General features: G+C 39.7%; 1 protein-coding gene across 1 annotated transcript; it reads left to right on the top strand.

Moving 5' to 3' along the window:
* Window positions 1–241: 241 nt before the first annotated feature.
* Window positions 242–12345, top strand: ppic (peptidylprolyl isomerase C). The gene is made up of 6 exons (XM_061672685.1): window positions 242–494; window positions 2913–3026; window positions 3096–3189; window positions 3523–3590; window positions 9283–9399; window positions 9480–12345. Exons 1-6 carry the CDS (start codon window positions 348–350, stop codon window positions 9606–9608), a joined length of 669 nt encoding a protein of 222 aa, XP_061528669.1. The 5' UTR covers window positions 242–347; the 3' UTR covers window positions 9609–12345.
* The last annotated feature ends 3719 nt before the right edge of the window (window positions 12346–16064 follow it).

The following is a 16064-nucleotide window of genomic DNA, read 5'->3' as shown; positions in this document are numbered from 1 at the left end:
TATGACATCGTCAACATGAGACGATACTAAAGTATTTCAATCACACTGGTTGGTCAACCATTAATTTTCAATGATTTAAGTACTTTTAACTGCTTTTTAATAACTTTACTGTCAATAAATGTCAATTTTTCCTCACCTTCTTTCCTTCTCTCCCTTGCTTTGCCTCGGTGGGCGGAACTTCCATTCCACTAGTGTGGAGAGGAGAGGAGAGGAGAGGAGAGGAGAGGAGAGGAGAGGAGAGTAGAGGAGAGGAGGGGAGAGGAGGGGAGAGGAGAGGAAGGGGAGAGTTGGTAATCCCTCTGATGACGTATCGGCATTGACGCTCTGTTTCCCGGCCATCCTCCCAGATGAGCGCCGCTGCAGATATTCCTCCTCTCCGGAACCAGATGGACCCTCGCTCGGCTTTGCTGCTGTTGCTGCTTCTGGACGTCGCCTGCTTCCACTCGGCGGCAGCTTCACGGAGCGGAGTCAGCGGACCTAAAGTCACAGAGAAGGTACGCGTTAGCATTTGCCAATGTTATTAGCATGCTCGGTGTGTGTTTTATTGTCTCTCTTTTACGCAGCTTCACAATTGCGCTCGCAGTTCACCCGCCAACTCACGTGCCCGACTTGGCACCGCTTGGCTATCGCGATAACGAGCGACGTCTTCAGCGCAAGCGTAACTCATTTAGCTACAGTAAAAGGAAAAACTATTAGCAGTAGTCGTAGAAATAGTTTGATTCACTGCATGAATAAAGTAGTCGACATATTCATTTAACACATCATCTAAAGTGAATATTATGATTTACATTGTGTACCTACGAAAGTAAAGTATACTAAAAAACAAAGCTAGATAAGTTCCAGTGAGTGTACTAGCCCACGAGTTAGCTTAGCTAGTTTTGGTGCATTTGATTGACAGCAACTGAGTGCTTGCGGTGTTTTTTCAGTTACAGTTCAATTAATACATCCTCAAACGTGAATAACGCTATTAACATTGAACATTGTATATGAAAGCGCAATATATATAAAATATATATTATATATATATATATAATATATATTTTTTTAAATATCTAAAAGTTACCAGCAAGTGTTTTAGCAAATGAGTTTGCATCGCTTGTTTCTATGTTGTAATGTTACAAAAATAATGCACTTTTCACTCAAAAGGGCATCTTACAACCCCAATTCCAATGAAGTTGGGACATTGTGTTAAAGATAAATAAAAACAGAATACAATGATTTGCAAATCATGTCCGACCTATGTTTAATTTAATACACTACAAAGACAAGATATTTAATGTTCAAACTGATAAACGTTATTGTTTTTAGCAAATAATCATTAATTTTATGGCTGCAACACGTTCCAAAAAAGCTGGGACAGGGTCATGTTTACCACTGTGTTACATCACTTTTTCTTTTAACAACATTCAATAAACGTTTGGGAACTGAGGACACTAATTGTTGAAGTTTTGTCGGTGGAATTCTTTCCCATTCTTGCTTGACATAGAGCTTCAGCTGTTCAACAGTCCGGGGTCTCCGTTGTCATTTTACGCTTCATAATGCGCCACACAATTTCAATGGGAGACAGGTCTGTCCTGCAGGCAGGCCAGTCTAGTACCCGCACTCTTTCACTACGAAGCCACGCTGTTGTAACACGTGCAGAATGTGGTTTGGCATTGTCTTGCTGAATTAAGCAGGGGAGTCCATGAAAAAGATGTTGCTTGGATGGCAGCATATGTTTCTCCAAAACCTGTATGTACCTTTCAGCATTAATGGCGCCTTCACCAATGTGTAAGTTACCCATGCCATTGGCACTAACACAGCCCCATACCGTCACAGATGCGGGCTTTTGAACTTTGCGTCCATAACAGTCCGGATGGTTCTTTTCCTCTTTGGCTCGGAGGACAGGATGTCCATAATTTCCCAAAACAATTTGAAATGTGGACTCGTCGGACCACAGACACCTTTCCACTTTTCATCAGTCCATCTTAGTTGGATTGGTTGTTGTTGATAAATGGCTTTTGGTTTGCATAGTAGAGTTTCAAGTTGCACTTACGGATGTAGCGCCAAACTGTATTTACTGAAATTGGTTTTCTGAAGTGTTCCTGAGCCCATGTGGTGATATCCTTTCCACATTGATGTCGGTTTTTGATGCAGTGCCGCCTGAGGGATCGAAGGTCACGGGCATTCAATGTTGGTTTTCGGCCGTGCCGCTTACAAGCAGTGATTTCTCCATATTAGATGATGAAATCCCGAAATTCCTTGCAATTGTACGTTGAGGAACATTGTCCTTAAACTATTGTCCTTAAACTATTTTCTCACGCACTTGTTCACAAAAAGGTGAACCTCGCCCCATCTTTGTTTGTTAATAACTGATCAATTCAGGGAAACTCCTTTTCCAAATAAGCCTATTCACCTGAGGGATGTTCCAAATTGGTATTTGTTGAGTATTCCTCAACTTTCTCAGTTTTTTTTGGAACGTGTTGCGGCCATAAAATTCTCAGTTAATGATTATTTGCTGAAAACAATAAAGTTTATCAGTTTGAACATTAAATATATTGTCTTTGTAGTGTATTCAATTAAATATAGGTTGAATATGATTTGCAAATCATTGTATTCTGTTTTTATTTATGTTTAACACAACGTCCCAACTTCATTGGAATTGGGGTTGTACTATAAAGTAGTAATTTTCAGATGAAAAAAGGCAGCACGGAACATCCCCGGAGTAAACGAGATTGTGTCGCGAGGGCAGCTCCGCAGCTCTGTGCCCTGTTCAGCCATGTTAGCAAACTAGCCACAGCTGTGGGAATGACCAAGGCGAGCCACCCGCGTGACGTCGTCACAAAAGACGAAAGTTGGAAAAAAGTGTGTGTGTGTGTGTGTGTGTGTGTGTGTGTGTGTGTGCGTGTGCGTGTGCGTGCGTGCTCGCGCAGGTGTTTTTTGACATCACGGTGGCGGGTCATGAAGTGGGTCGCATCGTCATAGGCCTCTTCGGAGAGGTGGTCCCGCTCACTGTCAATAACTTTGTTGCACTGGCAACTGGAGAGGTAAGACTGTGGACCATCGGTGTTTCTATTAAATTGAATTTTCTAATGCGTGCATGTGTTTGTGTGTAGAAAGGCTACGGCTACAAAGGCACAAAGTTCCACCGGGTCATCAAAGACTTTATGATCCAAGGAGGAGACTTCACTGCTGGAGATGGAACTGGAGGTACCACCACCGCCCAAATGCTAAGCTATTTGCTAATGCTACGACGAGGGGAACGCACCAGTATGTTTACATCATCGAGATTAATACTGATGCTAATGCTGAACTATGACGACGAGATTAACATGTCAGTGTGTGTTTACATCACCAACGTACGATAATACTAGTGCTAAGCTACATGTTTGATGACGATAACAGTGTCTCGATATGTGGTGACATTAGCAACGAGATGATCCTTATGCTAAGCTACATGTTTGACGAAAAGAAGAACATAGTGTTTGTTTACATTATCATTTGATGATGCTAAAGCTAAGCTACACTCTTGTGGTTGTTCAGGTCACAGCATCTATGGGGTGACGTTTCCTGACGAAAACTTCAAACTGAAGCACAGCTCAGCGGGATGGGTAAGTTGTTAGTATAGCCACTTATTTTTATAATTCATAAACTACGTAGTATGAAGATCGTCTTGCTAACACACCAGCTAACCTATTCCTTGTAACAATGTGTTGGAACTTGGAATCAAGATACCTAACATTTTCTTGCTGGGTTCTTATTTCACTATTAGCCTTTTGAAAATGCTACCATGTTGAGGTAACATTTCAGTTATCTTGTCAGTGTGTGAAACAAGCTATGTGTGTGTTTACTAGGGATATCCCGATCCAACTTTTTCACTTACGATCTGATACCAATATTGCAACCTTGAGTTTAGGTCGATACCAATATCAGTCCGATCCCATATCAGCAATAATCGTACAAGCTTGATGATGTGATTTTACTCAAACAGATAACAATATTCAGCAACAGTAGGTATGTGAAAAACTGACCCATTTATTATTAACCAATGGCTTACATAAAGTAACTTTAAAAATAAGAATGCACTACAATTTGGGGGGGAAAAACTATTATATTAGGCAATCCTGAAAAATAAATTCAATAAAACCAATAACAAAAATATATACTGTATTTAAATTGCAACCACTGCTGAACTTAAACATAAGCCCATTCTACATTTGAATAGATGAAATAAAACATGATAAAATAATTTTAAACATCATCTCAATAAATTATAACTACAAATTATACTTTTAAAGTGCAAAATAAAGTTACATTTAGTTTTTTTTTTTTTTTTTTTTACTGTCAGTATGTGATGGGAACATCATTTGCTTTATCCACATGTGCGGAAATACACTTTTGAACTTGTTGCTGCGACTGGGGTTTAGTTTTATTGACAATCGCTGTTCCTGCTGTGCACATCTTGGCCTCTGAGGGGCAGTGTGATACACACAATGAGATACACACTTGTAGTAACAAAGGAAGTGGGAGATTTCACGATCGAATATTGTTATTATAACTCGTTTATCACAGAGTTTGAAGAATATATGCCAGAGTATATTCTTGTATTGCATGTTTATATTTAATTAGACATCATTTATGGACCAATATTCATTATTTTGAGAGAGATAAGTGCCGCGAGTTCAGTGCTAATTTTCGGTAGCTCGGCAATGGTGTTTTTCATTCACTGTGTGTTAGCGTTGAGCTAGCGATTTTTGTGACCAAAAACGAAGACAGAAACGAAGGCTGTGATGTATTTGGACTAGTGTTGTCGTTAAAAAAGGAGCGATTACTTCATTGTTTAATTAATTAGCTAATTAATCATATATATATATATATATATATATATATATATATATATATATATATATATATATAAAAACAAAAAAAGTAGTAGTAGTCATTTATTGTTTTTTAACAGACTTGGACCAATAATGAGGAGTCCTTTTCATTCCACTGCACTATAAGTGCTGCCTACAATATAAAGTGCTGAAGTTCACACATTCAAAAGCAGTCAGAACATTTTCCTGAGCAATACAAGTATTGAACACTAACCTTTGCATTTGAACTGAACCTTGCTTTTCCTGTGCTTCAGATAATGTAAAATACTGTACATAAAAAATAAATAATAAAGTGCTGAAATAAAATCAAGCTTGGTCACATTTTCTGGGAGCAAGGCTGCCCTTTTCTTTTGCACAATGTGGCCTGTGAGGCTAAACAGTTTCTCACAAGGAACGGAGTTTGCCGGGGAGGCCAAGTACTTGCGTGCTAGGGCTGACAGCTTTTCATAGGCTCCTGCGTGAGCGTTCCGCCACTGCGGAGGGCGGTCATCAATCCTGATGCTGGGCTCTGCACTATAGCTCTGCAGCTCTCCAAACACCATTCCATCTTCTTCGGAGTCAGAATCGGACCCCAGCAGGATAACACTCCTCTTCTTCTGAGGTGGTTCATCATCCTCTGAGGAGGACCGGAGAGTAGCTGCTCTTCTGAGCTCTCCCACTTGGAACATGTTCTCCAGACTGGTCTACACCTTAATGAATGAATGAATGAATGAATGAATGAATGGATGGATGGATGGATGGATGGATGGATGGATGGATGGATGGATGGGTGGGTGGGTGGGTGGGTGGGTGGATGGATGGATGGATGGACGGACGGGCAGATGGGGCGGCACGGTGGATGACTGGTTAGAGCGTCAGCCTCACAGTTCTGAGGACCCGGGTTCAATCCCCGGCCCCGCCTGTGTGGAGTTTGCATGTTCTCCCCGTGGCTGCGTGGGTTTTCTCCGGGCACTCCGGTTTTCCTCCCACATCCCAAAAACATTGGGGACTCTAAATTGCCCGTAGGCATGACTGTGAGTGCGAATGGTTGTTTGTTTGTATGTGCCCTGCGATTGGCTGGCAACCAGTTCAGGGTGTACCCCGCCTCCTGCCCGATGACAGCTGGGATAGGCTCCAGCACGCCCGCGACCCTAGTGAGGAGAAGCGGCTCAGAAAATGGATGGATGGATGATTTTATTTTTGTTTTATTTTGTGAAGCACTTTGAGTTTGTGTGGAAAGTGCCATATAAAGAAAATTTGATTTGATAAAATGGATTTATTAGTCCGACTTATCCTTATTGTCTTTATCATTTCAAATCCTTAAAACGTGGATCCAGTGCTGTGGCCACCTTGAACCATGTCTCATTAGCATCACCTCGTGCTGCCAGGTCCATCTGCAAGTCATTCTTGAACTTCACCACGTAGGCTGGATCATCATCAGTGATGTCCATGATACGCTCCAGACGATGAAAAACAGGCAGCACTATAGCGCAAAAGACATATGCCTCACCGCCCAGCAGCTCAGTCACATACCTGCAGAGGCAGATACCAGTAAGTTTGCAAAAAAAAAAAAACTTAGCTGTGTATTTAAATTAAATTGTAACAGCTTTCCAATTTAATTGTCCTTAAACAATACTACCAAATGTGCATTTATTTATTTTTTTTATTACAAATGTGATAGTACTTTATTTCATTGACATGGACAGGTGTTCATTTGGACTTACCTCCATGTTCAAGCAGGACCTCCAGCCTCTGCAGTTTCCCCCACTCAGCTTCGGTTGGCATGACCAATCTGCGGTTGTTCTGTTGGTCCAATGTAGCCTGGACAGCTTCTCAGTTGCGTAGGAGGCGTGACACCATTGCAAGTGTCGAATTTCACCTACATACAGTATATCCACACGGTACATCCTGTAAAAGTTGCTCGCTCTTTTTTCCAAGTGCTACTTGTTGCTGGTTAAGTTCTGTGGTACTCGCGGAGCTTTGTTTGAAATTGCCAACTATCTTGCGACACTTGGCAAGCAAACCCACTGCTATCCAGGTAGGTCGTGATGGTCCTCTGGAGAATGTGAGTATTTCAGGGAATGTGCTCGTATGGAAGGGGCCTTATAACAGCCAGCATGTTTGCTGCTGCTGTCTGTACCGAAGATGGATATCTGGTTTTCAATTCCCCAGTCTTTTGCCATGTTGAGGAACTGTTCGCCGCAATCATGAGCTAAGTGCCTACTTTCTGTTCTGACGACGGTCAGTGCAAATGAGGTGTGGTTCCACTCATCCCGTCACCTCCAAATAACTGTGGTTGCCAGCTGAGGTCCAGTGATCTCCGATTATGGAGTGTTGGACGAATCCTTCACCATAATCTCAAGGTTTTTTGGGGTTTTTGTTTTCGTCGTCGTCGTACTGTTTGCTAATTTCAGTTGTCATTGTAGTCATTGTATGATGAGTCATTGGACGCTGTTTGCAACACCTCTCTTAGCCGCTCATCTTTTATTATATTTATCTGTCTGCAATTCATTACAATCCATTTGGCAAGAACATTTGTCAGCCTGTAGGTCGCAGACTTGCTCATAATACGCAGGGTCTCCATAACATTCGTTTGGTGAAGAGCTTTACCATGGCTCTCTGTGTCTTTGCTGTTAACGTTAGCCGTGCCTCCAGTCCCGGCTGGGGCTGGGTGCTTTGCGTTATAGTACACTAAACTTGAGCTGCTACGGTGGTAAGTAAACTCCTTATTGCAAAGAAGGCATATCACTTCACCTATATCAGTGGTGCCGTCGGGTCGTTTTTTTAAATTGAAATTTTCCATTCATTGGATCGATAACCCTCAAATGTTCCTCCATTTTCACATTTCCTCACCACCAGTCTCACTACTCCCCACTTTGCCCGCTAACTAAAATAGGAGCCAATCAGGGTATGCCAAAAAAAAACAGTGACAGCCAATCAATGTCCACTTCACGGTGTGACTGACCATTGTTTTCCACTCCCAACAACTCAAGCACAAGAAACCCAACGCATAGAAACAGGTTTTAGGCAACTCGCAAACAGAAACAGTAAAGTAATTAAACATGATAAAAAAAAATATAAAGCACTAAATATGCTGTACTTAATTAATCGCAGTTAACGTGGTAATTTGACACCACTAATTTGAACATTCAATAGGTCTAATTCTTTTATGTTTTAGTTTTACAGTGAACTTCGTTATTTATTTAAAGTCGTTATTCATATTTTAAAAAATATAAATAACGACTTTAAGCAAGCAACATTCACTCTTACTCCATGCTACTATGTTAGCACCTGAGCAACCTATTGTTGTGATCATGTGGGCTTTGCATACCGTCCGGGTACTGCTGGTTAGAATTGCTGGAGCAGAGCATGGAATGGACTGCTTGTATAAGAGTGGTAAAATCAGATTTTCGATCCTGTCCTATCCGATCCGATACTCCTTTTTTGCTGACATCGGACTGATTTCCGATCTCAACCATCGGATCGGGACACCCCTAGTATTCATGTCGTCAGCATTAATGCTAATCCTAACCTACATGCTCGCAAAATGCGTGTTTCTTAGACAGCTAAATGGATTACATCTATGTTGCTCATCTGTGTCAGCTCTTGTAGCGAACATGCTACAATTTTACCCTTTAAACACGTCCTTTCACGCTTGCTAGCTACCTAGCACATATTCAAACAAAACTTTTTACATGTATAATTTTAGCATTTGACGAGTTGGGGGTAAAAGGCTAAAATAGCATTTTTAAAATTTTATTTTATTTTTAAAGAATGAATTAGTATTTTTTTAAGGAAAAAGACCATTTCTTTCCATCCATCCATCCATTTTCTGAGCCGCTTCTCCTCACTAGGGTCGCGGGCGTGCTGGAGCCTATCCCAGCTATCATCGGGCAGGAGGCGGGGTACACCCTGAACTGGTTGCCAGCCAATCGCAGGGCACATGCAAACAAACAACCATTCACACTCACATTCACACCTACGGGCAATTTAGAGGCTCCAATTAATGCATGTTTTTGGGATGTGGGAGGAAACCGGAGTGCCCGGAGAAAACCCACACAGGCACGGGGAGAACATGCAAACTCCACACAGGCGGGGATTGAACCCCGGTCCTCGGAACTGTGAGGCAGACACTCTACCCAGTCGTGCTGCGTGCCGCTCCATTTGTTTCCGTCCATCCATCCATCCATCCATTTTCTGAGCCGCTTCTCCTCACTAGGGTCGCGGGCGTGCTGGAGCCTATCCCGGCTGTCATCGGGCAGGAGGCGGGGTACACCCTGAACTGGTTGCATTTGTTTCCGATTTAAAAAAAAATAAAATAAAAACAAGTGCAATATTACAAAAAAAGTTCTATAATTATGAGAACAATGTCAGATTTCGTTCTCATTTTAGGAGAATAACATTTTTTGGGTTTTTAAAAAATGTTGTCTTTGTTGTGTTGTAGGTTAGCATGGCTAACGCTGGCGCAGACACCAACGGCTCGCAGTTTTTCATCCTGGCCACCAAAGCGCCGTGGCTTGACGGGAAACACGTGGTCTTTGGAAAAGTCCTTGATGGCATGGTGCGTGCAATTACACACAGTACATGACATTATTTAATATTAAAAAGCATAATAATAAGCGTTATGATGTAATTTGATAGTCTGTGGTGCACACCATTGAGCTTCAAGACACCAACGACAGAAACCTGCCATACGCCGAGTGTGTCGTGGTCAACAGTGGACGCATTGCTGTCAAAGAACCCTTTCGTGTCGATGTGGACGGATGGTAGACCATCAAAATATCCAGTGTTCGTAAGAAGAATCTGTAAAAAAAATTTCACTAGTTAGTGAGCTAGCAGCAACATGGTAGCAACTGGTTTCATCTTCTAGATCATCTAAGTTTCATTTAAACTTCCTAAATGTATTTTTTGTCATGTTTAACAACATAGCTCAAGAAAAATGGGGAATTATCTTAAAAAGTGTTGATTTTTAAACTAGGGCTGTCACTATCAAATCTTTTTAGAATCGATTCTCCTATTGATAATTGATCCACCTCCACTGTTACTTAAAAAATATATTTATTATAGATATTATATATACATATATATTTTTTTTACCACTAACATGCATTTATTTTATTTTCATTTGTGAGGGATGGACTTCAATACTTAAACTGCATATGTTGGTACTGAGTGTATGGTTTAAATTTGGTGTACAGAATTTGAGACAGCAAAATGCTAAAGGCTAAACGCAGCAATCACGATTAGCATTAGTGCGTTAGTGATTACCATTTTAGGTAAAAAAAACACTAACTTTGAGCTCACTTATACTTACTACATACTACATTCTCATGTTATAGGTACATTTTACATCTAAAGACGCGCTTTTGTCGTTTATGGCAAAGTTTATCATCGGCCCAACATTGCGTCCGTCTGCAATAAATGTCCGTGTGAAACATGGGTCCTGGCGACGCAAACATGATTACATCGACTTAGCCGATTTCTTAGATTTATTTTTTCCCCAGCTCTATTTTAAACTAAAAATTAATACATTTATTAGCATGCAGTCGGCAAAATACAAGCAGCAATTGTATTCTTTTAAATCATTCAATTGACAATTGAAAATTTTTTACAACAAAAAAATGGTTCGCAAAAATGTTTTGACGATAGAAATTAACTTAAACAGTGCCAAACTTACACAATATTCATTTGATATCGAGCTAGTATGCTAACAGCAGTTTTTTTTGTTATCTAAATCATTTAGTTGACTTTTGTAAAGTTTAAAGTATTTCAGTAAATTTTTTTAAAATTGGAAATTATCTTTAAAAAATGCCAAATTTAAACATTCTTCATTTGGCAGCGATCTAGCAGCAATATGCTTGCAACAGCTTTGATCTTTGAAATTATCTCGTTCAGAATTTAAAGTCCTAAAGGTGGTATTTTAATGTTTTTACAACAACAAAATGTTCAAGAAAATGTTTTAAAATGGGAAATAATCTTAAAAATTGCCAAATTTATGCATTCATAATTTGTTAGTGAGCGAGCACCCTAGCAACAGTTTTTGTCATCTAAATCATTCAGTTGTTTTTTTTCAAACACACTAGTTCAGTAAAATGTTTTTAAAATTGAAAATTATCTTTAAAAGTGCATTATTTAAACATTCCTTATTTGTTAGCGAGCTAGCAGCAACATGCTCGCAGCACCTTCTAAATCCTCTTGTTGAGATTTTTAATCTCTAAAATGTTTTATTTTTTAAAAAAGAAAGAAGAAAGAAAAATGGTCTCGTAAAATGTTTTCAAATAAATGACCGTTAAAAAATTGCCAAATTGACCCGTTCCTCATTTGTTATGCTAACAAATGTTGAGTCTTCTAAATAATCTAGACATTTAAACCTCTTGAATTTAGTTTTTTTTAATGATTTACAACACAAAAGATTCAAACATAATGTTTTAAAATAGGTAATTACCTTTTAGAAAAGGGTCAAATTTAAACGTTAGCGGGCTATGATGCAAGCAGAAGCTGCTAGCAATAGTTTAAGTTATTTAAATTATCTATTTTAACCTCATAATTTTGTTTAACACAAAAAGTGCTCAAAACTAATAATTTAAATGTATGAATGTGTTACATCATCAAAAGTAAACATATATTATATGCATTTCGTTATTTTAAAATATCGAGGCACAAAATTGATTAAGATTCAAGTTGAAGGTAATTTGTTTTTTAATAATGTCATAAAAATGCTTCGTAGGTGCTATGATGAAGATTACTGACAGCTGCATGTGCTGTCTTCGCTATGCATTCATTCCTTCATTCATTTTCCGGACCGCTTATCCTCACTAGGGCGTGCTGGAGCCTATCCCAGCTATCTTTGGGCGAGAGGCGGGGTCCACCCTCAACTGGTCACCAGCCAATCGCAGGGCACATATAAACAAACAAACCATTCATACTCACATTCACACCTACGGGCAATTTAGAGCCTCCTGCCCGATGATAGCTGGGATAGGCTCCAGCACGCCCGGGACCGTAGTGAGGAGAAGCGGCTCAGAAAAAGGATGGATGGAATTAACCTACCACGCATGTTTTTGGGATGTGGGAGGAAACTGGAGTATCCCGAGAAAACCCACGCAGACACGGGGAGAACATGCAAACTCCACAAGGCCGATGCCGAATTTGAACCCGGGTCCTCAGAACTGTGAGGTAGATGTGCTAACCAGTCGGCCACCGTGTATTTTATATGTATATATTACATTTTAAAAATGAAATGAAACTATATGCAAACTGTAGCAACACAAATGTAAATTTTTAAGAGAAAAATCAATATCACATTGAATATGTTTACATGAAAGGATGCTAACTAGCATGTTAGTGCCACCACTTCACTGTGCTCCTTTTCTAGCCACTATCATACTGTGAATATATCAATGATGTCATCAACATATCACATTGCGTTCCAACCGCAGCGCATGCTATTTTTACCAATGTTTTTAATCATCAATATCATTATTATTGTTTACAATAAATGTCAATGCCAAACAAAACGCCTCCTTTTCCTGTCTAGTCTTTTAAATTATTTAATTACGTTTGATCATTAAAAATGTTTTATCAAAGTATTTTTAGTATTCTATTGATGCATTTTACTTTATATTATAATTTTGATTATACAAATTAATTGAATTTAATAAATACAATTAGTTAAATGTTTAAATAAACAGATAATTAACTAAATCATAAAATTGTTATATTTTTATTAAATAAATTTAAATATAATTAAAATATAAATATAGTAATCTCAATATGTAATCCTCTTAAGTTAAAAATGTACTATTTAGTTCAATAAATGAATTCACGTTAAAAAGAAAACTATTAAAATACCCATTTTCTATGAGTACATTTTTTACTTTTTTACTAATGTTCGTCCTAAAAATAAATACATGAATGAAATAATAAGAAACTAGTAAACAAATTCAAATATCCAAGTCATCATTAAAATGTTAATATTTTTAATTAAATAAATAAATTAAATTAAAAAGTTTAAATATGTATAATTTGAATTTAACATAATTTTAACAAAACATTTTTCAGTTCAATAAACCAATTTGATAAAGTAAAAAATATAAATAAAATTTTCAATGAGTACATTTCATATTACTTTTATAGTTGGAATGCTGTTTGTCCCCCAAATTTTTTTTTAATGAGTAATAGTCATGTTATGGAGTAGCGTTTATGTGGGAACAAAAGACATTGACTGCGTGTTTTGACAACAAAAAGCATCTACTCCTAATTGACAACTAACGTTAACGGCTGCAGCTAACGTGCTAATGACGGCGGCTGCATAAAGGTTTTGGCGTGGGGGGATTGTGGGGGTTGCGTCTGTCAGGCGGCGTGACACCCGTAGGCGCTAATGAGCACATTTGTTTTGGCAGCGGACAGACGAGACGCTAGCCCGCTAGCGCACGTTAGCGAGGGGGGAAAAAAAGACAAAAGGTCAAGAAAACAAACAGAAAAGCTCAGGAGAAAACATGAAAATACATTAGCGAACTCAAATGTCAACAAGAACGCAAATCAAGAAAATAGCCACATTTTCACAGCTGACATGCGAAAACAAACAACACACTTAATCAGATTTGTTACCATTACAATGTTACCATTTTATTGTCTTTAGCAGGTTAGCCATTAGCTCTCACAGTAGCATTCAACAGGCGCGCATTAGCACTGATGGGAGCAATTAGATGGTTAGCCTTTAGCTCACAAGATAGTGTTTCACAGGTGAACCATTAGCTGTCAAAGGAGCTTGTAGCATGTTAGTATCAGTTTTCATGAGAGCATTTGTTAATAGTGTTAGAAATGACAAGAACAAACAACACAGAAGGCTGGTGGGTGACATGAAACATGATCATCAAACGTATACTGTTCAATATCCCTGAGGTAGCATTTAGCATGTTCGCATTAGTTCTCAAGGTAGTATTTATCAGGTGACTACTAGCACTGAAGGGAGCATTTAGCTGTTTAGCATTAGCTCTCACTGGAGCATTACAATGTTATTGTTTTACTGATGATTGGCAAGGTAGCGTTAGCTCTGATGGCATGTTTTAGCAGGTGCGCATTAGCACTGTAGGGAATGTACAATAGGCTAGCTGTTAGCTATCATTGTAGGATTTAAAGTTGAGGAATTGCACTGACGAGAGCAATTAGCAGGTTAATTGTTAGCTCTCACGGTAGCATGCAATAGGTAAGTAAGCATTAGGAGTGTCGGGAGCAATTAGGTTAGCCATGAGCTCTCGAGCTAGCATTTAAAAAGTAACCATTAGCTATCAAGCAGGTTAGGTGGCAAGGGAGCTTTTAGCAGGAAAGCATCTCAAGGGAACATTTCAGAGGTTAGCCATTAGCTAGAGCTTTTAGCAGGTTATTAGTTAGTGCTCATGGTAGCATTAGCTGTCAATGTAGTATTTAGCAGGAGAGTATAAGATCTCAAGGTAGCATTTACCATCTAGCCATTAGGCCCCAAGCCATTATTTAGCTTGTTAGCATTAGCTTTTAAGGTAGCATTTATTAGGTGAGGATTGGCACTGAAGCTAGCATTTAGCTGGTAGGTTGTTTTCTCAATGGGTAGCATTTACCAGATTAGTTTTAGCTCTGAAGGTTTGTTGAGTTGTTGTTAGCCCTGTATGTCAGAGGTAGTCAGTAGCAGGTTGGCATTAGCTGTCAAATTAATGTTTAATCAGGTGATAAGTAGCTCTCGGGGTAGCCTGTAGCAGGGTAGCTCTCAAGGGAGTATATAGCATGTTAGCTGTTAGCTCTCCATGTAGCATTTCTAAGACGAGCGTTAGCTTTAACAGTAGCCTAAATCAGTTTAGTTCTAGTAAATAATAGCATGTTAGCAGCACAACACAACAACAAAAAAACTGTGTCACCATTACAATGCTATGTTCTTGGATCTTTAGCAGGTTAGCCGTTAGTGGTCACAGAAGCTTTCAAGAGGTGAGCATCAGCAGGTGAGCCATTAGCTGTCAAGGTAGGCTCAGGTTAGCCGTTACAGTGTTTTATTGTTTTTCTATTGTGGTGCTTAACTTGTTTTTCCACTCGTATAACAGCTTCCTGCCTTTTTCCGTCTGTGCGCTGGTAGTGTTAATGGTGCACAGGGTTAGCGCTCAGCATTTAGCAGCGGCGGCGTGTGCCATGTTGTGTCGATGATGTGTTGTTGTTGACCTTTAGACAACAATGTCCCAGTGCGCACAAACACACACGCAGGAGGAGTCAGCGTTTGTGTGTGTGGTTAGTTGGTAATGCGTCCTGTCATCCTTCCAGATTCTCTGGCTCGCTTCTTCTTTCTCTTTGCGACCATTGATCCTGACAAGAAGAAGAAGAAGAAGCCTTCATCATCCTTCCTTCCTCATCCTCTAGCTACTCTTTCTATTTTTCTTCTTCCTCCTCTTTCTCCACTTCCTCCTCCTCTTCTTCATATTCTTCCTCTCACTCTTCCAACTCCTCTTCCCATTCCTCTCCTCCTCTTTGTCTTCTCTTCTTTCTGCTCTTCTCCTTCATCTTAACCTCTTTCTAATCTTCCTCCCACTTTTCCTCCTCTTCCCATCTTTCTACTCCTCTTCCTCCCACTTTTCTTTACACCTCCCTAATTCTTCTCTTCCTACTACACTTCTTCACCTCCTCCTTTCTTCTCTTCTTCTGCCTCCTCTTCCCCCTGCCTCCTTTTCTTTGCCTCCTCTTCCTCCTCCTCTTTTACCTCTCACTCCACCTCACATTTATCCTCTTATTTCTCCTCCCCTTCTTCCTCATCTTCTTCCTCTCACTCATCCTTTTCTCCCTCATCCTCTTCTTTTTTCTCCCCTTCTCACCCCTTTCATCCGCCTCCTTTTCCTTCTCTTCCTCTTTTTCTCATCATCTTCCTCTGCACCGCGTTTTCTCCCTCTTCTTTTTCTCCCCCTCCACTTGTAACTCACTGCACCTCTTTTTTCTCTTGTTCCACCCGCTCGTCTTTTCCTTTTCCTCCTCATCCTCTCCCTCTTCTTTCTCCTCCTCTTTTTCCTTATATTCTTCTAACGCACTCCTCATCTTCCTTTTGCTCCTCCACTCCCTTCTCTACCTCTAATTCTTGTCCTCCTGCTTCTCTCTTTTCCCCTACCCTCCTCTTGTTTTCTTTTCCCTCCTTTTCTTCTCCTCTTCCTCTTGTTCTCCTTTACCACTCCCTCCTCTTCTTTCTACTCCTCATCTTCCCCCGATCCTCCTCTTCTT

This window comes from Phycodurus eques, chromosome 3 (assembly GCF_024500275.1).
Source record: "Phycodurus eques isolate BA_2022a chromosome 3, UOR_Pequ_1.1, whole genome shotgun sequence".
Lineage (NCBI taxonomy): Eukaryota > Metazoa > Chordata > Actinopteri > Syngnathiformes > Syngnathidae > Phycodurus > Phycodurus eques.
The sequence above is the reverse complement of the archived record's forward strand: the minus strand, read 5'-3'. Positions and strand labels throughout refer to the sequence as shown.

Bases quoted from the DNA above. Each gene is read 5' to 3' on its own strand.
- ppic (XM_061672685.1), top strand. From the start codon at position 348: ATGAGCGCCGCTGCAGATATTCCTCCTCTCCGGAACCAGATGGACCCT. The intron at 495-2,912 runs GTACGCGTTAGC...GTGCTCGCGCAG, and splicing joins GACCTAAAGTCACAGAGAAG to GTGTTTTTTGACATCACGGT. The intron at 3,591-9,282 runs GTAAGTTGTTAG...GTTGTGTTGTAG, and splicing joins AGCACAGCTCAGCGGGATGG to GTTAGCATGGCTAACGCTGG.